Source organism: Canis lupus, chromosome 4, assembly GCF_011100685.1.
Source record: "Canis lupus familiaris isolate Mischka breed German Shepherd chromosome 4, alternate assembly UU_Cfam_GSD_1.0, whole genome shotgun sequence".
Lineage (NCBI taxonomy): Eukaryota > Metazoa > Chordata > Mammalia > Carnivora > Canidae > Canis > Canis lupus.
The window spans coordinates 56,112,685-56,140,614 of NC_049225.1; the positions used below are offsets into that span (position 1 = coordinate 56,112,685).

General features: G+C 46.7%; 2 protein-coding genes across 3 annotated transcripts; one reads left to right on the forward strand and one right to left on the reverse strand.

Annotated features, from left to right (window-relative positions):
• Positions 1 to 1,155: 1,155 nt before the first annotated feature.
• Positions 1,156 to 14,841, reverse strand: SAP30L (SAP30 like). 2 transcript variants are annotated; one of them, XM_038534952.1, is made up of 5 exons: positions 14,629 to 14,841; positions 10,463 to 10,585; positions 8,153 to 8,251; positions 7,451 to 7,498; positions 1,156 to 6,413 (listed from the first exon to the last, which is right to left on the reverse strand). In XM_038534952.1, the coding sequence occupies exons 1-5, from the start codon at positions 14,824 to 14,826 to the stop codon at positions 6,285 to 6,287; spliced, it is 597 nt and encodes a 198-aa protein (XP_038390880.1). In that variant the 5' UTR covers positions 14,827 to 14,841; the 3' UTR covers positions 1,156 to 6,284. The 2 variants fall into 2 exon arrangements, with proteins under 2 accessions (XP_038390880.1, XP_038390881.1); XM_038534953.1 differs by lacking the exon at positions 7,451 to 7,498.
• Positions 14,842 to 15,644: 803 nt separating this feature from the next.
• LOC111095576 lies at positions 15,645 to 27,541 on the forward strand. Its single transcript, XM_038534956.1, has 2 exons — positions 15,645 to 15,777; positions 25,608 to 27,541. Exons 1-2 carry the CDS (start codon positions 15,708 to 15,710, stop codon positions 26,156 to 26,158), a joined length of 621 nt encoding a protein of 206 aa, XP_038390884.1. The 5' UTR covers positions 15,645 to 15,707; the 3' UTR covers positions 26,159 to 27,541.
• The last annotated feature ends 389 nt before the right edge of the window (positions 27,542 to 27,930 follow it).

Sequence of the window (27,930 nt, forward strand, 5' to 3'; positions counted from 1 at the left end):
AAATCACCTCAGGGGTCATCTAAATGACTGCATCCTTCAGCAGCAATCCATCACCAACCCTGTGGGCTCCGAGGGATACCCAAGACTCCCCATCCTCTTTGCCTCCAAAAATGCCTCCTGAGAAGTCACCCTCCACAGGAGGAAGTGGACTATGGGTGGAGTGGCGAGGAGAGGAACTGCACTGGCAATTTCAATGCCACTTAAAATTTTAGAGCTAGCATCCATTCCTTCTAGTTAACTAATAAGATGAAGACAAACATTTATTGCATTTCTTCCCTTCCACTCTGCTGAGGACAGAACTGTGCTGAAGGGTCACTAACGACACATGTGAGATGAAAGACCCCAGTCTGAGGCGTGGCTGGGCAAGGGGCTTCATCCATGCAGCCTCAGGGACCTCCACCAGTAAAACGCAGTCAGGTAGTCCCATCGTGAGCATGTAGTGACTGGCCTGCGGACTTCGCTAAAACACAGACCTGATTCAGTAGGCAGCTGGCAGGCAAGGGGGGCAGAGTCTGCATTTCTAACAAGCATTCAGATGATGAACCGACTCTAAATAGCAAGCCTCTACCGTAGGTGAAGACACACCAGTCCACAGTCCGTGAAGGATGTTTTTGAGCCGTTTAAACACTGGGATATTTGTATAAAGGTCTAGACTGCCAGCTCCTCTTGTGAAATTTCGAGAAGTGGCCACTCAGGGCTAGCATCCCCACAAGGCAACAATAGGCTGGGGCTGAGTAGCGGCTGCCCTCAGGAGGGACCCTAGTTCTCCAGTGGCCCCCTGCAGGGATTGTGGCTTGCAGTCCTCCAGCCAGTGGAGGCTTCTCACTTTATAGATGGATAATTGCAGAGCCAGAGGAAAGCTTTTTGCTCAGGGTATCTAGGATGCTATGTGGCATTCAGGCTCCAGCCTCTGGCCATCAGATTCATCGTCTCGTTCAGTAGGAGTGAGTGGGAGGGCAGGAGTCAACTTCTGTGATTTGAACTTACTTGATGTGCCCTAGGATTGGAAGGGGGAATGTGGGAGCTAGTCCTGAGAGCCCGGAGGAAAGACCGCTGTCACCAATGACTGTACTACACAGCCAGGGGCCAAATACAGAAGAGAAAGCATCTGAATTCCATGTGGCCGGCCGTTCAAGGAGAAAAAGAGAATGTGTATCTCGTTACTCATTCAGATCATTTATTAAGAGCGAAAGTCGGGCCGTCCCATCTGTGTGATATTGCAAACATGAAAAATCACATACATACTAAGGAGACCCCACAGGATTGAGAGCCTTTCAACAGTACAGAGCCATAGATTACAAAATTAAAATACAAATGATCCCCCGAATTTGGCAGGAAACAATACAGTATGAGGAGGCCTGGAATGGAAGGGCACTTGCTTTTTGATAAGGCAGTTACAAAATGGAAAACAAATCCACACCCCAAAAACATTCTGATGGGCATAACGGATAGCAGACACGTGAAACCGGGGTCCCGTACAACCTTCCGTTACTGGCGAACATGTGTTCATTGAGTGAGAAAAACCGAAGGGTCCGTGGTTTAGGATGCAAGCCAGATGAAATAACTGATTGTAGACATTTCTACCTTAAGAAGAGGTCCCACCTTGCCCCAGACTAGACTCCACCACAAAACGCTGGATCAACTTTACCCTTCCTAACCTTGAACTTGGAAACAGTCTGTAAAAAGTGAAGGGAATAAAAAGGCACCCAAAGCACCATGCTTCCCAGGCCATGGCCTTGGGCTTACTTGTCCTTCTAGCCCAGTAACAGGGACTGGGAGGCCATGAATCACAGGGCCTCAGAGCTGTGTCTGTCTGCGTGGGGGCCAGCTGAGTGACACAACCCCAAAACACCACCTGAAAGGCAGAAGTCTGACCAACAGATCTCAGAGCAAGCCCATCTTGTGAGAATTGAGATTCTAGGACAACACTACGATTCCTGCCAGGACTTTAGAACCCTGGTCTTAAATCATAAACTAGTTCTGTTCTCCCCTCATGTTCATTTGGTGAAACTCAGTGGACTCCTTTCCTAATCATTTCACACAGCCTGGAGTTCAGCAGGTGGGTTCACAGCCCCTGGGAGCCAGGATGGCCTCAGGAACCTCTGTGCTCAGTGGCAAGGTCTCAAGAATCTGCAGGCAGCTTGCTTTAGACAGGATTCCATACATGTGCCTGTCAGAGTGAGAAGAGCTCTGGATAGGTCAGGAGGACCAGAGGTTAATCCAGACAGTGCCACGTGACTCAGACAAATTCTGAATTTTAGTCTCCTGTCTTTAAAATGAGTGATGGGGCAAGAGCAACCTCACAGGACTTTCTAGCTTGAACATATATGTCTACTCAGACACAGAGGCCTGTGGTATGCCTCTCCTCCAAGGTCCTAAGCTTTATTTTCTCGATAAAAACAATGTGGGAAGTACTTGCAGAAATCTTAAGGTATAAGCCCTCAGAAGCCACGAAACCTTTAAACTCCACACAGAGCAATATTTTACAATCTTCTAGCTAAAACTTTTCCTAAGTGATGTGAGCATCAGTTTTTGTGGGGCAGGCATGAAATTAGTGCCCCATTCCTTCTTAGGTTATTATTTTTTATCAGGATGACAGCATCTCCTCCCCATCACCCCACCCCCTAAAACTGCTTCAGCAAGAACATGGGAGGAGAACTAGGCTGATGAGGTTTCTGCAACCTCCTTCAACAGGGAACTAAAAGGACCTGTGCTGAGGGGGAAGGACAGTCAGGGCACCAAAGTATCTAACTGCTAGCTGCTCCTTTCCAAAAGACAACTGCTCTGCCCTGGTACAGTGCCAGCAATTAGGTCCTTGGCCAAGATGAACAACCCGTTCCATATGGCCCCCACTGGGCAGAGATTAAGATGGAAGTGACAGAGAACACAGAAAAGCCAGAGGTTTATAGAGATAGAGCAGGCTTCCCAGGAGGTAGTGAGTTCCCTGTCCTCAGAGGTGTTTAAGCCCAGACTGCTCAAACCCTGGGTGGGACAGTTGTAGGCAGATGTCAGCACCTGTGGGGAGACTGGACTGATGACTTAAAGACCCTTTCCCAACTTTGGGATCTCACCATTATAACAACTGAGAGCCTTCAGGTGACTTCCATGAAGCAACTTCTCTAGGACCCACGGTCTGGACAGCCTATTTCAACAGACAAGGTCCCCCTGAGGAAGTCCCCTCTCCTACTTTCTCCCTTCCACCAGGCAGCTGTCCTGTGGGATATTAGCCACAAAGTTCCCACAAAACAAGCAGCTGAAATGCCGAGGTTAGATGCAACATTCCAGCTGCAAACAATTATTAATATCTGTTCTCTGGAAGGCAAGCAGTGACTATTTAGCTGTGACAGGAACATTGGACAACTTGGCGGCTCTAACACATAAGTGAAATTCCTTGTCATTTTACGATGCCAATCTCGAAGCCTTTGGTTTCAGTCTTCCATGGGATTCGGCTATGAGCTTTTTCGCATGCTGTTGCCAACCTAAGAGTTTGTTTGTTGAAATAAGAAGTCTGTCCATTTGTTTTTTTAAAACCCTAAATCGAAGTAACACGAGTGGCAGGATACTGACATTTCCATGTGACAACCTGCAGGGCATATGAGAGAGTCATACCAGGCTGGACCGAGGCAGGAACCGTCCTCTTTAAGAAGACAATGTCAGCTCTGGATTTCATATTCCAGTTTTGCCCAGGAGCACCAAGAGGAGAGAAGGCAATGTTGCAACATTACAGGTGGAGAGAAGCGCAAAGAGTCCTTGGCAGGTGTATAAAAATGTAGGCAGCCAAGATGAACACTGCTTTCCCCAGACTCCACTGCTTCAGAGGGCCCAGCCATTACTAACCGGCAGAAGTCTTCTGCCCACAGGTTAAGCCATGGGAAATCGCAGAAGAGGCTAAGGCAAGTGGCTTAGTGGTTTGATGAAAGAACAGATCTCCGCACACAAGAAAATCATTAAGTTCACATAGTTTTGTCTTTTCTCTCTGACATGTTTTCAAAGGTTGAAAACATACCCACAACCTCCATTTTCTAAAAGTATCTCTCTTTTGAGGAAAGGTGGCAGGGGACTCAAGTGTGCACAGCATCTGGCTGAAGGTGAACGTTTCCCCAGGCTTCACATTGGAACAAAAGTATTTACAGACACACGTGAACAGATGGATCCTAACACCACAGCTTCCTGTACAAAAATATACTGCTGTCTCTCTCCACTGGGAAACAAATTTGCTGTTAAAGAAATAGTGACATGACCTACACATCGGCAGTTCTCGCTTAAACATCAGAAAGATACATTTTCTTAGTAAGAGGTGGACATTTCCAGAGAGCAGACTACCAATGCTTTAACCTGTCGCCATCATCTGAGCCCCCCCTACCCCCACCAAACTGATGAGAAAACATTCCCCTTGACAAAGTGGGGCTTGGTGCCTTCAAGACTTTCTAAGTCTCTCAGGAGAAGAATCTTTGTAAGCAACATACCTTAGAGCCTTCTTGATGTCTGCACATCAACATCCTTCAACCAATCTCTACAGACTCAACTTGAAATGGCTAAAAACACTTCATGGGCACCTTGATGTGCTATCCATAGCTGGGTGTATTAAAATAAGATCCTGTCTTAATCTAGAGTATGTTCTATGTACATTCATGTATACATATTTTAAAAGGCTGCAATCTGCTAGACATGCATTTTGAACACTGGTGAACACTTTGCTGCAATGGAACACACTGCATTTTAGTGAGAGGGGTGGCCTGTCCCCAGTCGGCACGGTTCTCTGCCCCACAGGACTGAGCCTTCAGGCAGTGAGCTTAGTAGGGGTTTTGTTCTGACTTCTCTGTGCTGATGCTCAGAGTGAGCCATTTGAGACACTTAAACTCTCTGCCGGGTCAGGCCATCCACGGCTCCTTTTATAATTTAAGGCTTAAGAAAAAGCACTCACAATTAAAACTGAGTAAGAAAATGATACTTTTGACCACAATACATGTCAAGATGGTCAGAAATTAGAATCCAAGTCCTTTTCTTCTCTTTTCTCCCACCCCCTATTCACAACCTTTGTCCCCTACCACACTGATTAGAAACTTTTGCAAAAGCATATTTTTGGATATAAAGCTTTGTTTTCAAAGGAGACTTTGGCTCTGACATAGATAAAGGAATCTGAGTTTCTGAACATTAAAAAAAAATCAGGTAATTATTCATATTTTTAAAAATTTGTTTCAGCAATCTTTCCCCCTTAAAAGGGAGGCAAATTGATCACAAAAATGAATATCAGATAGCACTGACCATTGTTACTCAAACCCATGACTTGCTGTTGACCCCAAGCCCAGGCAGTAAAGGCCAGTCAGACTTTTTATCCCAGAACTGGACTTCTGAGCAGGAATCACATGATCCTTGGCAGCTTTCTTGGTGGTTGTGAACTAAGGATTAGTATTTCTGAAAACATGAGTCCCAAATAACTAAGTATCTCCATTTGTCAAAGCATTTATGGCCTGGGAGGGTGACTAAAGTCACAATTCCTAACTCTCCCCACCAAAGTAAAGCCCAGAGTGATGTGCAAAGGGCTGCATCTCCTGTGAGGGTCCCTGTACCAGTGTTTCTGGAACCTTTACGAACATAGCTTGGTATATGCAACTGCCCTCAAATCCTCTTCTGATGAGAAACCTGTTGATGCATCAGGGTTTCCTCCACACTCTAGAAATTAAGTGGTGAGCAACAGAAATGGCAGAGGGCTCATTAACTAGAGGTGTGAAGCAGATGGTACAGGGCCAGTGCAATTAGCCAACAAATACTGAGTGTGTGCCTACTGTGTGCCAGGCACAGGGCCAGTGAAGGGGACTGCTGTCAAACTCATTTGCTGATCAACGACAAAGTTTACAACAAAGCAGGGCTTGTCTGTTCCTAGCAGACTTGTGTCTACTCAGGCTCCTGCAGTTAGCTGCACCCCACTGCTATTCCAGGGCTACATCTCACACAAGGCAGAGTGGTTTTACAAGGTGAGTATCAAAATATTTTCTATCCCACATTTCCAGTAGAATTGACTTAATGCTTTGTTGAATGCTGCAATACATAGTTTTTAAATCTCTTCGTGATCTTTTTTCAGTCTGGTAGTTGCCTTAAAGGAAAGTCTTTGTATACACATGCTGCATCATGAGAATATAATTCTCCTGACCAAAAAGATTTACAGTATTCATCATTCAAACTTTTTTATTTACAATAAAATTTAACAGTCTTAATGGGCTTAAACGTAGCAGATGTCACCTGTGTGTTCAGCATTACACTTCATTCCTTGATGTGCTTCATCGTCACTCAAGCTGTTTGCCACCCTCCGATTTCTGGTCCAGTCTACTCTTGTTACTCTTCACCATGTAGATGAAGTAGGCAAGCGTCTCTTTTTCATTCACAGGTATGTTCCTGAAGTGTCGGCTGACAGTCTATGTGGGGGAAAGAAACCAAAGTCAGTTAAAGCATGCCTAAGTCAGGGCCACAAATTCTGAACTATGCAAAGGAGGGAGTGCAATTTGCTTCCAGAGCTAGAGAGGGGAATTATGATCACTGCAGAACTTCCTGCAGTGCTGTGGAACTCAAAATGCCCTTCTTTCCCAAGGGGTTGGGTGATTTGATTTCCAGGCCTCCAAAAGCAGCACTTGAGCCCACAACATTCCCAAGATGCAGTTCTATTTCAGTGGCTGCCAACTGTCTATCACGGCATAATCTCAAGGTCATCCCCATGGAGGACAGGTAGGGACTGCTCTCTGCTTGGTCAGTGGCTACCATCACCAGCTCGCGGGCCCTGGAACTGGGCAGAAAAAGGTCTTTTTAAAATTGTGTCAAATGAATGGCCAATTGGACAGATGTAAGTGTTTGGCCCAAGAGTTCATCTAAAATAGTACATACTGCCTCTTGAAAGACACATCACAGGGCAGCCTGGGTGGCTCAGCGGTTTAGCGCTGCCTTCAGCCCAGGGTGTGATCCTAGAGACCCGGGATCGAGTCCCATGTCAGGCTCCCTGCATGGGGTCTGCTTCTCCCTCTGCCTGTGTCTCTGCCTCTCTCTGTCTCCCTCTGTGTCTCTCATGAATAAATAAATAAAATCTTAAAAAAAAAAAAAGACACATCACATTTGAAGAATAAGTCATCATTTACTATATACTCCTGACGCTTGGCTTTATTTTACAAGTCCTGAGAATGCAGGTCTCTTTTTGCCCTACCTCATCCGGTCCCTTTCATCAGGGTGAATGCTGGCAAGTGGGTAATGTTACATTAAAGCAGGAAAGAGCTGTGCACCCCTATCTATGTTTTATCTAGATGCTGATGAAGGAAGTTTAAGAAAAATGATGGATCAGCAAGAAACTCCTAAAAAAAAAAAAAAAAGAAAACCGATGGGGCTGTCAACCTTTCAGGAAATTTCTGAATGTACTGTGGGGGCTGGGACAGATAATGAGAGAGAACTAGCACTCTAGAGTGGTTACCTCTGGATGGTAGCATTGTATTTTTCTTTTTTCCATTTTCCAGATTTTCTACAACAGGCAGAAAAGCACATTAAGAAGAGGGATAAGACGGAGCCTGCACAAATGCCAACAGGACAGAAGTATCAAGCTAGGCTGTCAGTATATTCAAACAAGAGCCAATAGAGTATTTCTCCCGCCTCCAAATTGTATTAAGAGCTCAGGTAGGAGAAAAATTTCTTGGGTTCTATTCATTATAATACTTACTGCCATTGCCAGTATCAGAGAAGAAATAATCAAAGGGAAAACTAAAAAAGAGTAGCTCCCACAGAACATGAGCAAAGGTTTTGGGGTAATTAATCTGACACACCCAATGGGCAGGAAGGACCATATCTATATAGTCTTACAAAACAGGATTCAAACACATGCGCAACACTCAGGACTTAGAATCAGGCGTCCAGAGATTCCAGGTTCAATTCTGCTACTAATTTGCTGTGTGATTTTAAGCAAGTCCTTTCTTCTCTAGGTGCCATGGTTTATTTTACAGAAATAGGGCCTTTCCAGGTCTAAAGCTGTGGGACTCTAGACTATATAAGAGAGGGAACAGGAAGTTGCTTCTGAGCTACAGAGGGTATTACAGACACACGTCACAGTAGGGAAAACTAAGGTCACCATCAGAAGCATAAAGCTGGCTATTGCTTTTTACAGTGCAATTTGTCTACCTACTTCTGCTAACTGGGCCTTATTGAAGCCTGGTCTGGTCTGCAATTTGTAGTGTCGTTTATAACGCCGTAGAGTGTTCACCTGCAGCTGGAACAGATCAACCTAGAGAGAAGAAGAGAAATGCATTATCTATCATCTGACTAGTCACGACTCACCCAGAACGCACTATGTGCCCAGCACTATACTAGGAGGGATAGGGGTTGAAGAAGACTACAGAGATGTCTTAGAAATGATCCACTGAGGACTGAGAACTGGCTGGGAGGACAAAAAACAAAAACAAAAAACAATGGAAAAAGAATTCTGGCTGGGGAGGGGTGGTTCCGGGAGGCTCCTGGAGGTGGTGAAGCTTAAGCTAAGGAGAGCAGGAGAGCAGGGTTTAGAGAGACAGAGAGAACAGGGCCAGACTAGGGGATGAGAGAGAAGACCATGAGCACAGAAAGCCAGGAGATGAAGAGACAGACTCAGAGGTCATAGGCAATCGCGATAGGTTTAAACGGTGAGACTGGAGGGTAACAGGTCTTGAAAAGTGGAAGGAGTGACCACAGGTGGTAGGGGGTGATGTTCCAGGAAAGTGGATCAAGTGGCGGTTTAGAGGGGAGGCTGTTGGGGGGTGAGGGTGGAGGCGACGATGCTGTAGCACTGATCAGAAATGAGTTGAGCTTCAGAGGCTGGTGATACTAGCCAGGGACACCAAGCATGGGGAGCAAAGATCACCCCACACAGGCGGCCTGGAGGAGGATGGGCCAGAGCTTAGTAGTGGATAGACGGAGGAGGGGTGGGATGAAGGGCAGAGGGAAGTACTGATGTTCTCAGGGTTCTTCCCTATGCTCGGCCTTCAGGTATTGGAAACCTGAACAACTCTCCGGAGAAAACTCAAAAGCTACTGTAGCAAGTGAACCAATCAGCAGGTTAGGTCGGGGTTTCTGCAGATGACCAGATAACAGAGGGAAAGGACCCCCCCTTGTTTTCTAACACAGGAAGAGAGGAAAGCTGCACAGTCACGAAGTATTGAAGGCCCAGAAAGTTGGGCTGCTTTTACCTGCCTCTAAAAGAGATGTTCTTGCTTCAGGCAGGTGGAGAGCACTTAAAAACAAAATGAATGATCAATATGAGGGACCAAAGTCCTTCATTCTTTTCAAAACATTCCTCAAACCCTCCCCCCACTTTTTTTGGTAAAAAGCACTGAAATTGAATACATTCATTTCTTTATGAAATAATAATACTAATGCTGAAGGCAATAGAAAAATACTGTAAACCAATACTGGAAAAAGGGACACAGGGAGGGGCAGAGGGAAAGGACCATATTTTCAAAGGGTTTCTCCACATCTGCAGACAAAGGCCCGCCTACTCTTTCTATTCCTACGCAGTCGTTTCCACTCTGAGTGCTAACAGGCGGTTGCCTTATGAAATATTCATGTGTCAAATATTCAATGTACATTACAAACAGGTTTTCTTCTGAGTCTTAAGTGAAAACTTCGAAAAAATGCAATACTCTTTCCTGTAGCCTTGCTCAATAGGTACTAGCCCCTTGAAGGTTTAAGAAGCCTAGGTCTCATCATCCAGTGCAACGTTTCTCAGCAAGGAGTGGTTTTGCTCCCCTACCCCAAGAACATCTGCTAATGTCTGGGGGCATTTTTTTTTTTATTGTCACTACTGTGGTGACTGGAATCTAAAGGGTAGAATCCAGGGATGCTGCTTACATCCAACAATGCACAGGACAGTCCCCACAACAAAGACTTCCCTGGCCCCAAATATCAACAGTGCCAGGGCTGAGAAACCCTGGGCCCTTATAACTGACTTTGGAATGGCTCCTTGGGAACAAGTCTGGATCAAGGAGAAGAGCTGGTGTGAATTGACAATGTACACCTTCATTTTGCAGACCAGAAAACAGAGGGTAAGTAACTTCCCCCAACCCCAATTAGTCTCCAACTCGAAACAGAAAAAAAAAAAAAAAAAGTTTTAAGCATCTTGACATTGTGGTTATAGTTAAGAATGCATCAGGGGCTTCCTGCAGAAAGGCAGTCTGGCCTAGTGGGAAGGGCACTGGACCACAGGCCCGGAACTGTTTGTGTGACCTTGGGCCTTTGTGCCTGTCTGTAAAACAATGGGGCAGTGAGGCCAGCTGATTTCTAAGTTTTCAGCTCTCAGATTCGATGTTACCATGATTCTATGATTCACTTTTCAGATAAACCACAGCAAAACAAAGAGGACTCAAAATTACTTCTTAATACACAAAGTGGACCAGGTCAGAGGTAACAATCACATTAGAATCCACTCTTCCAGCTTTTGCCAGGGGACTTTTTTGACTTTTACCTCAGGAATGTCAGTGTCGTGCTCAGGAGAATCTCCACCATCGTCACTTGTCTTCCTCTTCCTTTTATTTCGTACACTCTGGATGAAATTTTTGTGGAAGTCGCAGATATACAGGTGCCTTACCTGATGGGAAGCAAATTAGAGTGAGGCTTGCCAATTCTATGGGAACAGGTAACATTTGAACTTCGGGGCTTCTCTCCTTTGCAAGGCATTGAAGAAACAAGGAAGAACAACATGTAGGCCCTGATTTCCAGAAGTTTCCTGTTGAGTGTAGACCAAGAAGCCCACAAAGGGATACAAACACTATCATCACACACTGGGCAGGAGGAACTTATAATCTAAGTACCCCCTTAAAGGCTAGGGACAACAAGTGGTAGGGGCTCAGCCAAGGGAGAGATGGCTGGGATAGTCAGTGTAGAGGTTCCTGACTGAAAAGGAGGATTTATAGGTAGATAGGAAGCATTCCAGATGGGAAGAGGGCCAAGACTTAGTTTCAAATAGAGATGACAAGAAGGCATGACGGAGACAGCCCAGGGTAGACGGTGTCGGTGAGGTGGAGCTAACTGCCCATATATGAGCACTAGGAGATTTGGGGCTTCGGGTATGAGAACAGCGCAGATTTTCTTTCAGACAAAACCGAGTACCCCAAGGCCTTTGAAGCAAGGAGTGATGTGACCTGTAGGAGTTATGAATTTACAATGGGCTGGAAGGCACTGTCCCAGGAAGGAGGAAAGAAGGGACTGTGGTAATGGTAGACAGGACTTCAGATTTTTCCACTGACAACAGCTACTACTGTAGGATGACATCTCTCTAAACAACTTCATTTCTGTGTATCAGAATTATACTTCTTGCATCACCACACATCTGGCCCACAAAGAGAAGTGGAAAGGGAGGCAGAAACTCTTATTCTCCCAGAAGCCACATGAAAGAAGTTGGATGCTACTGCTGATTTTCTAATGCAGGCTAGAGGCATAACAGTAAGTGAAGGCAGCAACAGCAGCTGAGAGATGAACATGTTTTTATTTAAGAATGTAAGTACTAGGGGTGGCTGGAGGAGCCACTCGGAACCCTAACCAAAACGAAGCCCTGTGTAAATGACTTGGGGTTGTTGACACTGGAACAGATGCTACACAAATGTTCTAGAGAGACTTCTGAATTTGAATTTATTCCTTATAAATTTATACAGACAAAAATAAGCTGATAGGAAGCCAGCATCAATTAATTCAGGCCTTCTCATGGAGAAAATAATGAAACTTGCTTTTTAGTCAGATGAATCACCACTTTCATGTGGTTGGATTGGTGAGTCCTGAGCACTTTTAAGCTGCTACTGTGACTGTATCTTGCAGACAGCAGGTATTCTCTAAGTGCACTTGCACCAGGACAGGCAGCCCCTGCCGTCCAAAAGCAGCTTAGGCCAGCAAAAGCTGCCCTTACGTATGGCTACAGAGTCAAGTAGCTTTGCCAGTGTCAACTCTGCCACAGGACTTTCAGACACAGCTTGTGTCACCGTCCCAATGAATCCCGCCTAGTTGATGTATAGACCGCCGGACATGCTTTTGGCAGGGAAGAAAGCACACGCACACCATACTCTCTGTTCCTGATGGGAAGCTGGCCCTCACGTTAGCCAGTTCCACATGTAAGCCCGGAGATTAAGCAGCTCCTCAAATTCACAGTGGCATGCTTGGTAGAACAGACAGCGGAGGGGGCTTCCTGAAGCTGTGGCCAGGAGGTTTTAGGTCAGGACACTAGAATAATGGAATTCTGGATGGAAGAGAACTTAGAATCACCAGTGTAACCCCACTGGCCCCAATCTCATTTTCTACAGAGATAAACAGAAGCCACACAGATGGGGTTGTGAGCTTGGCCAAGGTCACCCACGCCTTCTGACCCCTTGTGCATGTCCTTTCCTACCACAACATTTTCTTTATACTATTCTCAACTTCCATTTTTCTCCAGAATAAAGCAGAAATATGTCAATTGGAGGAATGCTTGATTGCATGTTATATATTAATAACTCATAGAGCACTGCCAATGTCTACATGAAATGAGTTTGCCTGAGTTGGATTTCTGGTGCTATTATTTTAAAAGGTTTTCTGCTAGGCCCTTTTACAAGATAAATAGTCATTATTTCTCCTTAATGATTTTCAAGTACGTACTGATTTTCAGAAATTTCAGAGCTCAGTGGCCTTTGGGGGCTAGGGGTGGAGGAACGAGGGTGGTGGCAAAAGCCCCAGTGTTTTTCTTTTCTGTTTCACTTTCTGCAACAGCTAAAATTCTTGTGACACGGCAGTTACTTAGAATTGAATTCCTGCCCAAGCCTGTGAGAACGAAGTAGAATCCCCCTTCAGAAATAATGATTTTATACCACCACCTTGAAACAAATTGTGAGTGATTCCACCTTGAAACACTACTCCTCCAGAAACATTACTTTTGGGGAACTCTAGTGCCACATTCATGCGGCCTCTCTCCTAGACATTGTGTGTGAAACCACCAACATAGCTCAACACAGGTTTTCCAGTGGGGTCACTGGGTAAATGGACCCCGAGTGGCAGCACAGTTGTTCAGATGTCATGGCATCCAAGAATTTAAAAGAACTGGAAATTTCTTTTTCTTTCTTTCTTTTTTTTTTAAGGACTGGAAAATATTATAAGCTGTTCAAGTAAAGGCTCCCAACCACCTACACAAAAGGTAGGCAGTGTTTCCAAGAGGATAAATTCACTGCTGTCTTAGAATTAGGCATTTCACTTCAACACATGTCCTAATCTGGACCTCCTTAGTGTCTAGCCAGTTGTTTGCTCTCTGAATTCCTTTCATTCACTCATTGGTACAGATTTGTAGTAAGAAAGCCATTAACTGACAACCCCCCCCTCCCCCGGCCTTTTAAAAAAACAGCATCTTTCAAGAGTGGCAAATATATTGATTGTTACCTTAAAAGAAAGGCGGGGGAGGAGGGGAATGGGAGGGAAGAGCCTGAAAGAAGAGGCAGTAAGATTTTTTATTTATTTAGACCTAATCAAAGCTTATGCATAGTGTTCAGAAGAAAGTCAGATAATGGGTTTAAGAAATTAACCAGCCTCTTAGTCACTGTGTGACTTTGGCCTGGTCACTTCTTATCTCTAGGCCTCAGTGTCCACTCTAAGATCCGAAGCAGAAAAGTGTGTGTCCTTTCAGTTTAACAAGCAATCTCTAATTTTCCCCAACAGTGGAATTTTGGTCCTAAAGGAGACTGGATATTAACCACCTGAGCTCTTAGCTGGTCTACCTGAATATTAAAGGCACCCTTAACTCATTTCCAATTCCTAATCACAAGGCAGCCACTTAAGGCTTGCAGCAACAGATGTCAAACTAAAAAGTTCTTAATTGGTTGACAATAGGCACATCTTTAGAATTGTTAACTAGAAGTGGTGAAATCACACAGGAAAAGTTTTCCTATAATTAGGCACAAAACACAGGGCGATTCTATTCAAATGTAACGCCCCTTCTCCAACTGCCTTTCTAAAGAAGCTACCCGTAAGAAAATGGATTTTCTTCCTCCTGGTCACTTGGACTGCAGACAGCCACCTCCCAAGACCTGGTCTTGGCCTTATTTCCGCCACATCCTTGAAAATCCCATTTCCCCGCAGCTGCATGCGAAGCAGCAAGCAGCGAGCTCGGTGACCCTCTGCAGAAGCCGAGGCGGTGGCTTGAGGCGGTGGGGTGGGGGGAAGTAACTGCCCCCTTTCCTTTTCTGAAGCGATCACAGGGTTCCGAGGAGAGAGCAGTTGAAGAGCCGGGTCCCTTCATCGCCCCTCCCCAACACTTGCAGCTTCGTGGGCCAACAGGATTAACCCAGGTCTCCCTGCCCCAGTATCAAAACCAATACCGCAAGCCCTCAACTGCCGTCAGACCTTCCCAGGCAGGAAAGGTCCTCGGAACACCGCCGCCCCCCGCCCCCCCCCGGACCCCAGCCTCCCGGATTTGGGCAGGATCCCAGTCCGAGCCTGCCAGAGCTGAAGCGGCCTTTGAAATCCCGAGTGCAACTCCCCAGTTTGCAGATAAAGGGCGGCGAGGCCCAGGGCGGGGAGGGCCCCGGGGGTCCGGCCCGCAGCCGGGGACGGCGGCCGAGGGGGGCGGCGCGCGGGGGCCCGGCGGGGGCCCGGCGGGGGCGGGGGCGGGGGCGGACTCACGCTCTTGTCGATGTCCAGCTTGAGTTTCTTCTGCGAGATGCTCTTCTGGACCCTCTTGCTGAAGGAGGCGTTGCCCGCGGGCCGGACGCAGCGCTCGCCGTCCTCGATGAGGCAGCAGCTCTGGCCGTAGCCCGGGGCGGCGGCGGGGGCGGCGGGGGGCCCTTCGCGGCTGTCCTCCTCCGTGCTGAAGCCGTTCATCTCCCCGCCCCGGGCCGGCCCCTCTGCGGGGGGGTCCCCGGCAGGCCACTCCGCGGCCGCGCGCCCCGCGGGGCAGGTCGCCCAGGCCCCCGCGCCCGAGGGTCCCGGAGTCCGTCCGCAGACGCGGCGCTGCCCTGCCCCGCGCCGGGGAGGCCCGGCTCCGCTCCGCCGCGCTCGCGCTCCTCCGGCCGCCGGCCCCGCGCCTCGGGGAAGCCCCTTCCTCCCCGCTCGAGGCCCCGGGGTCGGCTGCCGCGGCTCGCAGGGCCCCGCCGGGGGTCACCCGGAGGCGCCTGCCGCCGGGGGCCCGGAACCGCTGCCGTTCGGCGGGGGCGTCCGGGAAGGCGCCCCAGGAAGCAGCCGCTCCCCGGGGACTCCGGGCCCGGCTCGCCAGGGGGTTCCGAGGGCCCCCGCCGGCTCCCGCCTTCTTTCGGCTGCGGGGCAAACTCACCGCCGGGCAGCTCCCCCGGGGCGGCGCGGCCTCCCGCGCCGGGCCCGGCCTCGAACCCGCGGCGCCCGGGCCCCGGGGCGCGTCCGGCTCGCCCCACCCCTGCAGCCGCTCGGCTGCGCCCCGAGTCCCGCGGCAGCCCCTGGGCCGCCCAGCCGCCGCCCGCCCGACGCGCCGCACCACAACAGTTCGCTCCCCCGCCCTCCGCGGGACAGCGGAAGTCCCGCCTCCGCGCGCCCATTGGCCGTGCTCACCCTCTGGGCGGGGCCGCCGCCGCCGCTGGCGCGCCCCATTGGGCGCCTCCGCCGCCAGTCCCCGGCGCCTGGCTACTTCCTGGACTCTGCTGGGATGGGTTCAAAGTAGAGAAAGTGCGAGAGGGAAGAGTTGCCCGGGTGCGGGCGGGGAAGCGGCCGCTGACTTTCAGGCCGGGGGAGGGATGGTGAGCCGGGGCCTGACTGGACGGAGGGCCAGACTCCAGGACAGAGGAGCACGCTCGGCGGCGTACAGTACTGCGCGGGCGGGGCGCGGAGGGGCATCTGAGGGGGACCGGCGCGGCTGGGGGTTCTGTCCTGGGAAGGACGCGCGGGGAGAACGCGGGGGCCGCGGCCCGGGTCGGGGGACGCGGCGGCAAGGGCTGAGCGACGGGCAGCCGGGCGCAGACGCGGGGAAGGGCTTGCAGAGGAGATGATGGGGTCTGACGGCGGGTGTTGCGAGGCAGTCGGATGCCGAGGGGGGCGGAGACCCGGGCCGCGCGGGGAGCGGGAGGGAGGGAGGCAGGGAGGCAGGGGCCCCCGGGGCGCTTGGGAGACCCCTCGGCCGGGAAGAGTCGGAGGCGGGGGGAGGTCTGCGGGGTGGGCTCGAGGAACCGCCGGGGACCCGAGGAAGAGGTCGGGGCGGGGAGGATGAGGGCCCGCGTCCGCCAGGGGGAAGTGCTCGCAGCGTCCCGAGCCCTCCCCGCGGCTCTCAGCGGCGGCTGCTGTGGCTCTCAGCCTCCCGAGGTATCCGCGAGGTGACCGTGCCCTGCCGACTCCCCGAGCTCGGGGCTGGGCGCCAGGGCGTCGCACACACCCAGCAGGGCCTCGGGGAAATCTAGGCTAGCACCCCAGGCCGGCCGCCGCCGGGCAGCTGGCGGGCACACCCGGGCCTCTGGCCCACGGCGACGAGCCCAGGTCCCGCAGTCGGGCCCGCGCCTGGGGACGGGTTAGCACTGACCGGGGCAGGATGGGGCGGGGGCGGGGGCGGGGGCGGGGGTAGGCTTGGCATTCTAGAGGCTTCTGGTTTGTATCTTGATGAAAAAGGGCAAGCTACCGGTTTCCATGTTTGGAAGCAGACACCCTGTGATCTGAAATTTTCTTCTGTGACCTTAAACGTATTTGTACCCTCTAGCCTAGTAATTGCACACGCAGGACAGCCATTTCAGGAAATTGGCCTACCGGAGAGGGAAAAGAAAAAAAAAATTTAAACAATGATGTTCATTGTAGGATTATTTATAACAAGAAAATAGAAAAAGAACCTCAAGTTCCACAAGAGAAGTGGTTAAGGAAAATAGCATCTTCAAAATTAGGTATTTTGTGATGTTTTCAGCGTTTAGTTTCAACATCAGTGTAAATTTTTTCTGTATGTAATGATTCATCACTCGACTCTTCAACAAAGAATTGATAATGAATTGGAGAAGTACTCTATTCATGCTAAGTTGAAAATGCAGGCTATAACATTCCATATGGGATATGACGGGTGTACATCTAAGTTAAAGAACAAAGAAAAAAGAAAAGCGACCGCTTGTGCTTAAAACATACACCAAAGTTCTAATAGTAATTATTTATGGGTAGTGGAAATATGGTTGATAGTTTTCTCCTTCTGGTCTATCTTTGCTTTTCTCCAGTAAGCGTTTATTGCTTTTATAGGAGGAAAAAATAGAATGAAAATTATTGGGAAAAAGGCACGGTTTAATAGAAGTCCTCAGAGTTCATACATTCAAAAGTAAATTATTGAGCATATTACATAGACTCATTCCAGGGTTGGCCACAGGAGAAGGATAAAACATAATCGTTGCCTTAGAATAGAATATCTTCTAGTAGGGGAGCTCCAGTACATATGCAGAAAACAGTCGGATAGTTGTACAGATCAGTGTGTGATGTCAGTTCCAAAGTGGACTGGTATGGATGAGAGCTCTACATTTTCCACATATATTTTGCCCTTAGATATTTTTTCATTTTTTAAAAATATTTTATTTATTGATTCATGAGTGAGAGAGGGAGAGAGGCAGAGAGGGAGAGATACAGGCCAAGGGAGAAGCAGGCTCCATGCAGGGAGCCTGATGTGGGACTCGATCCCGGGTCTCCAGGATCACACCCTGGGCTAAACTGCTAAACCACTGCACCACCAGGGCTGCCCTAGATATTTTTTCAAAACACCACTTGCATCCAGGGCCAGGCTACTACAGTACACACAACTTCCTGAGTGCCAGGTTCCCTTGGCATTACCCCTTGAACAGGGGAGGAGGACGAGTGCCTTTTCCTTGGGTGCTCTATCTCAGTCCTAGGGGTACTGGCTGCCCCTTATTTGCTATTCCTGTATTCTTTAGAGTTCTCTTTACTGTCTTTTACTGTAGTCCCCTGTTATAATTAACAACTCTTTATATTCATTTTCCTCCATTCAAACTGCTGTGTGGTATCTCTCTCCTTTTTTTTTTTTAAGACTTTATTCATGAAAGACAGAGAGAGGCAGAGACACAAGCAGAGGGAGAAGCAGGCCTATGTGGGGAGCCCGATGCGGACCGATCCTGGGACTCTAGGATCATGCCCTGAGCTGAAGGCAGGCGCTAAACCGCTGAGCCCCCCAGGGATCCCCCGGTATCTCTCTCCTAATTGGACCCAGGCTGATAACCGCAGCCTCTGTGTAATTTTTTGCAGGAGGAGGGCATATGCTTTTAACTACTCTTTATATACAATCCTGTAGTATTTCTTCCAGGAATAGTTTATCATAAGGTCTCCTCTATGTTATTATGTAGTTGGGTTCCAAATAGCAATACTTGGAAAGAAATGCTGATTCCTTTGCTGAAGAGTAAATCTGTAACTCCAACAAGGAAATGTAAATATTCAGCTAATGGAGAAAATGAATACAGAAAGAAGCTTTTGTAATCCTTGCTCTGCTTTGTGTAGGATTTGAGATTCTTGAAATGGCCAAGAGAATCTGCTTTGCTACGTTTATAACTTTAGGTAATTAATTTACAACAGTTGCTTGAGTGCTTAGAAAGATCTTGCTTTTTAGATTTGTGAGTCTGCCCTGTTGGGCATTTAAAGTGTTTGAGAAAAATCAGGCATATTAAATTTGTAATTGTAGTCTGAAATGTCTAAGGAAATTGATTAATTAAAGCTGTGAGTCTGTTAAATGTTTAAGGAGGATTGAATCTACTAAACCTAAGAATTAATTCAACAGTAATCAAAGAACAAGTGAAAGTGATTGTTCTTATCTTTATATGAAAAATCACTAGATTTATAATGGAATAACAAGATTTGTAAGTTGAATGTAAAGCCTTTAACAAAAGCTAGGTTTTAAAATGGGGCAACTTGAGTTGGTAATTTTAACATTCTTTTCCATGCTGAAATCTACTTCCAGATATTTAAAGTTGCAGGGAGATAACCCCCAACTTTACAGTTCTATCTGAGGCCTCCCCTCTGAGCTTCAGAAAGCAACATTCAGTTCTTTGGATGCTCTAGAGGCCTCGCAGACCAAGACGTTCAAGTTAAAAACTTCTCTGATACCAATCCTAAACTGTGCCGCTTGTTCCACCCTTGATTCTCCCTTCCTTTCACCCCACTCAAAGCCCACCCATCATCGAGGCACTTTCTTCTTCCAGTAGATACTTAGAATCAACTGCCCCTTTGCTTCATATCCAGTGGCCAGCAGCACCAGCCCAGGCCACCATCATCTTGTGCCTGAAGTGCTTCACTGGCCTCTGAGCTGGTCCCTAAACCACTCATCCCTGATGGAACCTCCATACAAACCACACCTTGCCCCACTCTTCGTAAAGCCCCTCACCAGCTTTCCAGTGCATTCAGACAGTGCCTGCTGCCATCTCTTTGCCCTATTCCCATGCTTCAGCTCTGTTATTCTGCCTTAAGTTCCTCAAATAAGCCAAACTTCTCCCTACCTCTAGGTCTTTCCATTTGCAGTTCCCTCTACCTGGAATGCTGTTCTGTCCGCTGCTCCCAAAGCTGGCTCTGAACTTCAAGTCTCAGTTTCTCTCTCTCTCTCTCTCTTTTTTTTTTTTTTAAGAGGGAAGGGAGTTTTATCTTTCTTTTTCTTTCTTTTATTTAGAGGGGGAGAGAGGGGGGATGGATGGATGGATGGATGGATGGATTTATTTATTTATTTATTTATTTATTTATTTATTTATTTATTTATTTATTTATTTATTTATGGGAGAGAGAGAGAGAAAGAATCTTAAGCAGGCTCAGTGCAGAGCCTCCATCTCACAACCCTGAGATCATGACCTGAGCTGAAATCAAGAGTTGATGCTTAACTGACTGAGCCACCAGACACCCCCTTCAAGTCTTAATTTAAATGTCACCTCTGAGATGCCTGGATGGTTCAGCAGTTGAGTGTCTGCCTTCAGCTCAGGTCCTGATCCTGGCATCCCACATCGGGTTCCTTGCGGGGAGCCTGCTTCTCCCTCTGCCTATGTCTCTGCCTCTCTCTCTCTCTCTCTGTCTCTCTGTCTCTCATAAATGAATGAACGAATGAATGAATGAATAATTAAATATCACCTCTGCGGAGTCTTCCCGGATTAAAAGGAATTTCCCCACCCCCATCGCCCATTCTCCATTTGGTGTCTTTTCTTATTAGCATTCATCATAATGTGCAATTATTTCTATTTCAATATAAGCTCCATGAAGGCAAGGACTGTGTCTGTCCTGTTTGTTGTAGCTCCAGTGCATATAACACTAATTTCCCAATTCTGGTGGCTAACAAGAGTAGGGACTCAGTAAGCTTTTTTTCTTTTTTTTAAAACTATTTTTTTTCTTAAAGATTTTATATTTATTTATTTATCTGAGACTCCCTGCAGGGAACCTGATGTGGGACTCAATCCCAGGACCCCAGGATCACGAACTGAGCACAACCACTGAGCCACCCAGGTGTCCCAGTAAGCATTTTTTCAAGAAATCAATTTAAATATACGTAACTATACCAAGAGATTTAAGTAATAAAGAAGGTACAAAGCAATATGTAGAGTATGAATTATATTTGTTTTCCTTAAAAGTTTTATACACAAATATACCTTTTATGGAAACACAAAAAACTAGTAATGTGGTTGCCTCCATGGTGGGAGCTACAGGTCAAGGGAAGAAAGGTAGGAAGAATTTGAATTTTATAACCTCTTTTCCTGTTAGATATTTATGATGTGCCTATATTTCTTTTACAGTAATAGTAAGGAAAATACCGTCCTTTGGTACTATTATTTAATAGGAAATTTGGAATAACAAAAAAGTTGAATCTCAGATGAAGGATAGTCATTTAAATGGAATAATTTGGCTTTATGAAAACCCCACAACATTGTCCTTATTTTCTTCATCTTGCTGAGGACCTATGAAAGCTTTCTCTAGCTCTGGCTCTGGTTTGCAGCCTGGCACTTGACAGGCATTGGCTATTGGCCAGTGGTAGCTATTGGCATGGTGGGTAGGAGCAAAGGCCCTGGTTTGAGTTCCATCTCTGCCATTTCACTGGCTGTAGGACTGTTGACAACTTATATGAACTATATGAGTCTCAGTTTTCTTTGTCTGTAAAATGGGATGATAATACTACTCTGATGGGGCTATTGTGAGGATCAAATGTGATAATGTAGAGCGCTTGGCACAGTGTCTTGCCTATAGTGAATGTTCATCCATTACATGCTGACACCGCTAAACTTCCCATTGTACCCAAGATCAGATTTTTGCGTGTTAGGGAAGGAGACATCATATTGCATGATGGCAGGGCAGTGCTGCTTACCTACCAGTTGCTCGGTTTCCATTCAGGCAGTCTCCATATCCATTGGTGCAGCAATGATTGGGAAAGTACTTGATCATTTTGTTGCATCTTAACTTTATTTAAAAAAAAATCTGTGAATGGAAAAATCAAAGTACTAATAGTAGTGATAAGAAATAGGTGTATATCAAGAAAGAATGGAAGGAAATGTATGCAAATCATACATATGATAAGGGACTTGTATTCAGAATATGTAATGAACTCTTATAATTCAACAATAAAAAATACAAGCCAATTAAAAAGTGGGTAAAGAGTTGTTTGTTTGTTTTTAAGCACCAGAGTCCATTGAGGCCTTTTATTTGCACGTATGTATTACATCCCTAGAATCCCAGGATTTTCCCTCCCGTGTGCTTTCATCTTGCTTTTTCATGGTCTTTGAAGCTAGCTGAGGTTGTCAGTACAATGAAACCAAACCAGTAGGTCAGGAGCAGATTATTCTGCCATTTTTCTAGATCTTTGAGTTGTATATCAAATCTGGGGCTGATCACTCCATACTTGTTTCACTTGCCTGTGAAGTTTACAATTTTACCAATTTTGTGATCCTCAGTGATTTCTAATTCACCAGTGTAACCATACTTCATCATCATAGAAACTGGATAATGATTTCGGTGCATGGCCTAATAAGAACCTGGTGTTTGCCTCTCTTTTTGGAATTGTTAATGCTCTTGAGAGCATCTGCCAGGACATCTATGTGCACCATTATGGTGGCATGGAAAGCTGGTGGAAAGAGGTAAAGATTTTGAATAGACATTTCTCCAAAAAAGATATACAAATGGCCAAAAAGCACATGAAAAGATGCTCAACATCACTAATCATTAGGGGAATGTAAACCAAAACCACAATATTACTTTGTACCTGCTAGGAGGGTTATAGTACATAAGACAGCTAATAGCAAGTATTGCTGAAAATGTGGAGAAGTTGAAACCACATATTGCTGGTAGGAATGCAAAAACAGTGCATCCATCTTGGACAAACAGTTTAGCAGTTCCTCAAAATGTTAAATGTAGACTTACACATGACCTAGCCATTCTCCTACTGAATGGTAACTACCTGAGAGAGATGAAAACATACGTCCACACAAAAACGTGTACATGAATGCTCATGCAGCGTTATTCATAATAGCTGAAAGGTGGAAACAAATGTCAACTGGTGAATTGATAAACAAAATGTAGTATTTCCAGGTACATTATTATTCTGCGATAAAGAGGAATGAAGGGCTGACACGTTATGGTATGGATGAATCTTGAAAATATTATGCTAAGTGAAAGCCAGACCCAAAGGCTACATGTTGCATGATTCCATTCATGTGAAATATCCAGAAAAGATAAGTCCATGGAGATCAGCAGTTACCAATGGCAAGGGAATGGGGAGGTCGGGTGGGGAGTGATTGCCAATGGGCATGGGGTTTCTTTGGGGGGACAAGAATTCTGTAATTTGGGACGCCTGAGTGACTCAGTTGGTTGGGTGACTGACTCTTGGTTTTGGCTCAGGTCATGATCTCATGGGTCATGGGATTGGGTCTGTCCTCAGCAGGGAGTCTGCTTGAAGATTCCCTCTGCCCCTCCCCAACTTGTGGGTGCACATGTGCGTGTGGGTGCGTGCTCTCTCTTTCTCAAATAAGTCTTTAAAAAAATATTTTGGAATTAAAAAGTGATGATGGTTGCACAACCTTGTAAATACACTAAAGAATACTGAATTATACAATTTAAATGGGTGAATTATATTTCAATAAAGGAAGTATGTGTATCATTAACTGTAATTGATATAAAGGTAGAAATCATTAGATTTGTTGAAAAGGATGAATCTTTAGTCTCCACTCGATGTTTTTAAGCATTTTGTTTTAAGATTTATTTATTTGAGAGAGAGAGAGAGCACGCCCCCTCATGTGAGCACTGGGTGGGAGGGGCATAGGGAGAGAGAATCCCAAGCAGGTTCCCCACCTAGCTCAGACCCTAATGCGGGACTCAATCTCATGACCCCAAGATCATGACCTGAACCCAAATCAAGAGTTGGATGCTCAACCAGATGAGCCACTTGCGCCCCCCAAGCTTATTATTATTTTTTTTTTAAGTGAGCTTTAAGCCCATCATGGGGCTTGAACTCATGACCCTGGGATCAAGAGTCACATGCTCCACTGGCTGAGCCAGTCCCCTCTTTATGCATGTTTTTTGATTAGTGAAGAAAAATAATCAAATTGGAGATATAGTAGGAAAGGTAGGAAATACATCATCTAAGACTGTGTCCAAAAATGCAGGTGTAATTACAACTCGTACACCCTTTTTTATTTGCTAGGAACAAATGTGCCCTGTTGATAGGATAAATTTTTTTTGATGGAATAAAGTTTTTGTTTGATTTTTTACTTTTGACATTGGTCCCATTTTCAGAAACCAATTCTGTATAGAAGTGGGGTTGTGTATTACCTTGCTCATGGGAAGGCAAAAGATCTCTTCGCCCTCTCTGATTCTCCTTCCTTCCTTCGTTCCTTCCTTCCATTTATTTATTAAGATTTTATTTATGTATTCATGAGAGACAGAGAGAGGCAGAGACATAGGCAGAGGGAGAAGCAGGCTCCATGCAGGGAGCGTGATGTGGGACTCCATCCGGGGACTCCAGGCCGTCAACCGCTGAGCCACCGAGGCGTCCCTGATTCTCCTTCCTTTAATGCTAGATCACCAAGCAAACTTTTCCTAAGCAATAATTCAGCCAATACTAGAAAGTTGTACATAGTTATTTGGGTCACTAGGTATTTGGGTCACTGAGTCTAATGTGCATAAAAAAATGAACAACTTTTGGGGCAGCCTGGGTGGCTCAGCGGTTTAGCGCTGCCTTCAGCCCAGGGCCTGATCCTGGAGATCCAGGATCAAGTCCCACGTTGCGCTCCCTGCATGGAGCCTGCTTCTCCCTCTGCCTGTGTCTCTGCCTCTCTCTCTCTCTCCCCCGTGTCTCTCATGAATAAATAAATAAAATCTTAAAAAAAAAAGAACAACTTTTTATTCGTTTCTCATCTCCGTTTTTTGTGAGCTTAGTCAGGAAAAGTCACCCTTAACTGTTTTGGCCTTAACTAAACATGCAGCTAATGGTGACATAAGTAATAAAGGTTATTGGTCAATTTCACAAAACAAAAATTGCAAAGGTAGATGGTTTGTTCATCAGCAGCTCGACAATTTCCCAGGTCCAAATCAGTTCTGCTACGAGCTGGGGATAAAATGGTGAACTGTTAGAGAGAGCCTTGCCCTCCTGAAGTTAAGTGGAGGAGAAAGACATTAACCAAGTAAACAAATGAATAGAATAATTAAAATACTCTTCATTATTATATTGACTTTGTATTTGCAAATATGCCTACTCACCAAGATATATTTGTACTCTTGAAACCAATACTTGCAACACCTTTGAGGTCACCCGCAGACACGTACATGTGTAAAGCGCTGAAAAATTTGTCACCCAACAAGCATGTTCCCAGATGAGGTCGATTGAGCGCTCATGCTTTAAACAAGCAGTCTTTCCGCGGGCTATGTAGTGTCAGGTTTTACATATTTTTGTACTTTATGTTGGTGATTGTGGTTGAAAATATCCCCCAAGGATGGTGCGGAGGTGTTATATAGAGTTCCTAAGCTCTAAGACGGAGAACATATATTCATTAGGTAAGTTTCATTGAGGCATTAGTTATAGTGTTGGCTCTGAGTTCTAATTTGACAAATTAACGACCTATATTAAATAAGGTATCTTTAAACAGAGATGCACATAAAACAGGTTATGATTGATCGCCTGATGAAAATGTTGTGAGCAGAAGCTTGCAGGAGCATACCCCTCTACTTGCCTTAGGGGTGTGGTTCAGTATTTGCTAATTCAGTGTTCGAGATGACTCGATAGAACTTAACTACTGTGAACAAGGGGAATGGACTGTATATCAAGTGTCAGGAAGGAGGCTACAAAGGAACTCAGCTTGACAGAGAGTGATGTGTGTGGGAGGTCTCTTGAGAGTGGGCTTCCTCAGGGAGGGGACAGCTAAGCGAGGACCTAAAGGATGGAAAGAAGCTGCCAGGTGGATGGAGAACACTCCAAGTGGAGTGACCAGCAGGGGTCTGGAGGTGAGAACGACTTGACCTGTGGGCACCTGAGCCCTGTTGGGGAAGTGATGGAGAAGCAGGCAGGGGCCAGCCTGGAAGGATCCTTAGGACTTGGCTAAGAAGTTTTGGTTTTATACGAGAGGCCTGGGGTAAAGTTACAAGTACTCAGGCATCTCTGGGTCCTTGTTTGTTCTCATCATTTGGCTAAAGAGGCTTTTCCTTATTCACCTCTGTATTTCCAGGGCTGAGGACAGAACTGGTGCCAACTGCTGGGGGCACAGAGCATGGACCGCCATGGGCCCACAGGATATATTTGGTATGCATTTGTTGTCTGAATGACCAAGCCCTGGGATCCTGCAGCTGTAGCTGGGAAGAAACTGTAGCAAGGACTTTTCTCAGAATGTGGATAACGCCAGGATTCAGGCCTCAGCTTCCCAGGCTGAGAGGCCAAGGGTGGGGGAGCTTAGCACAGAGCTCCAGCAAAGGCAGGCCCATCATCCCCTTCTTCCCATGCCCGGTTAGGAGCTGGCAGGAGATCAGATGCTACTTCAATTCCAAGCGGCTCATGAACAAAAGCTACGAAGTTGCTAAGAAACCTGCTTTTCTGAGGGTTCACCAGGTTTTTCTTTGTTTCTATGGCATTGTGTCTGTGAGTGTGCGTGAGCACACCAGGGCCCGTCACCCTGCCAGCCCTGAAGCAGTCAGACCAGAAGGCAGGAACTATAGGCTGCCCTGGGACACCACCAGGGATGCCAGGTATTGCCAAGCCAGGCAGTGGCAGCCCAGGCATTGAGGGTGAACAAAGAAGAGACAGCTGCCTGCGGCCAGAGGTTGACAGAGCTGTGAGCAGCTGCAGGAAGGAAGCTCTGGATACTGAATCCTGGACCCACTTCAGCAATAGCCCAGAAACCGTAGGGTGGGAGACACCAACAACAGAACTGATAGGGGGGTCTCACCACCATCCCCTAGCTGAGCTTGGAAAATAATGACAAGCTCTTGTCAAATGGCCTTGACAAGATCAGGGCCACTGCAAAATACCAGATGCAAGATGTGTAGAACTATCCCAGTCCAGGCTGATGATTATCTAATTTGCTCCTGTTCTTCCCATCCTCACATGGACAATCTGAAGCCTGGGGAGAGGAAGGGACTTTCTCAAGAGTAAATAGCATATCACAGAGGTAGGAGCACTCTCTCTCAAAAATTCTATGGGCTGTGAGTGGATGGAAAAAAAGCCTAAAGTATAAGCTGAGACTATATTATTCACCCATTTGTCTCTTCTTCAAATGCTTCTTGTGCCTCTTTACTCAGTGCCAGGAGCCCCAAAGCCCCAATCTCAACTAAATATAGAGAAAAAGAGAATCCAAAACTTTGGACCAATTGCCAAGTTCTCCGAATCAGTTTGTGAATGAATGTGCCCCACCGCCACCGCCAGAGTGCACACTCTTTGTCCATCTAGGTACTTCAGATACCTTGGATTCTACTCTTGTGGGCTTGGGAGAACAAGGAGCTAAATGGATGAGAAATGTAACTTTCCCCTGTCTTCCCACCTGCTCCAGGGAAGAAGGACCTTTCCTCCCAGTGATCGTGATTTTGAGAAGGCATCGGAGGGCTGGCTGCCCTGAATCTTTCATTCTGTATGCCCTAGGTGTCTACTATGTGCCCAGCACCTTGAGCAAGTCATTCCTGGCTATAAACATTGGCCAAAGGCACATCTGATGCTCTCACTATGCCCAGTTAAAAACCCTCTAATGGTTCCCACTGCTTTAAAAATAAAGCTCAGACTCCTTAACACGGCCCACAAGGCCCTGCAGATTCTGGCTTCTGCTCACCCCCTCCTTTTCTCTTCTTTCTCTCTCATTCTGCTCCCATCCCACTGACCTTCATACCTGTCATGCTTCCCCTGCACAGGGTCTTTGCACATGCTGCCCCTACACATCGATCGTTTATCCCTTGCTTCCTTTTTTTCCTAGTAAAATAATTTAATCCTTTTTAGAGAAGCCATTAAGATTATAGAAGAAAATTAACTTAATATCCACCTGGTTCCAGTGCTCAAAACCTGCCACTGTGGTGGGTGAACGGATTCCCCCCTTCTGTTCATCAGCCTTCTCCAAGCCATGGTCCACAGCGGCCTCTGGTGGGCTCTGAGTGACAGCGCCAGTAGGCAGCTTCTGCTCACGGTCACGGGCAGTCCCACACCAAGTCTCAACCACAGAACCACAGGTGGAGCTGGAAGCATCATCTAAAAACTTCCCATTTTACGGCAGAAAACTGAGGCCTAGTTAGGGGGCAAATTTTCCCAAGACCTCATAGTCCGTTGCAGAGCCAGGCCAGCCAGTGCTCTTTCTACTGCATAATATGACACGTATCTAATATACAAAGCCTCCCAATGTTTTGGTTGATAGAAATGTGTGGCTGATGGGTGAGTTTCAGAAATGAATTATTTCATGTTGTTCTGCCCTGCAGATATTTTCCATTCCTGGGTGTAGTCTTCAGGACCCTTTGTGGGCCACCCTATCTAACCGTGGGCGCTCACCTCCTTCTGTGCCTCCAACATGGCAACTACTT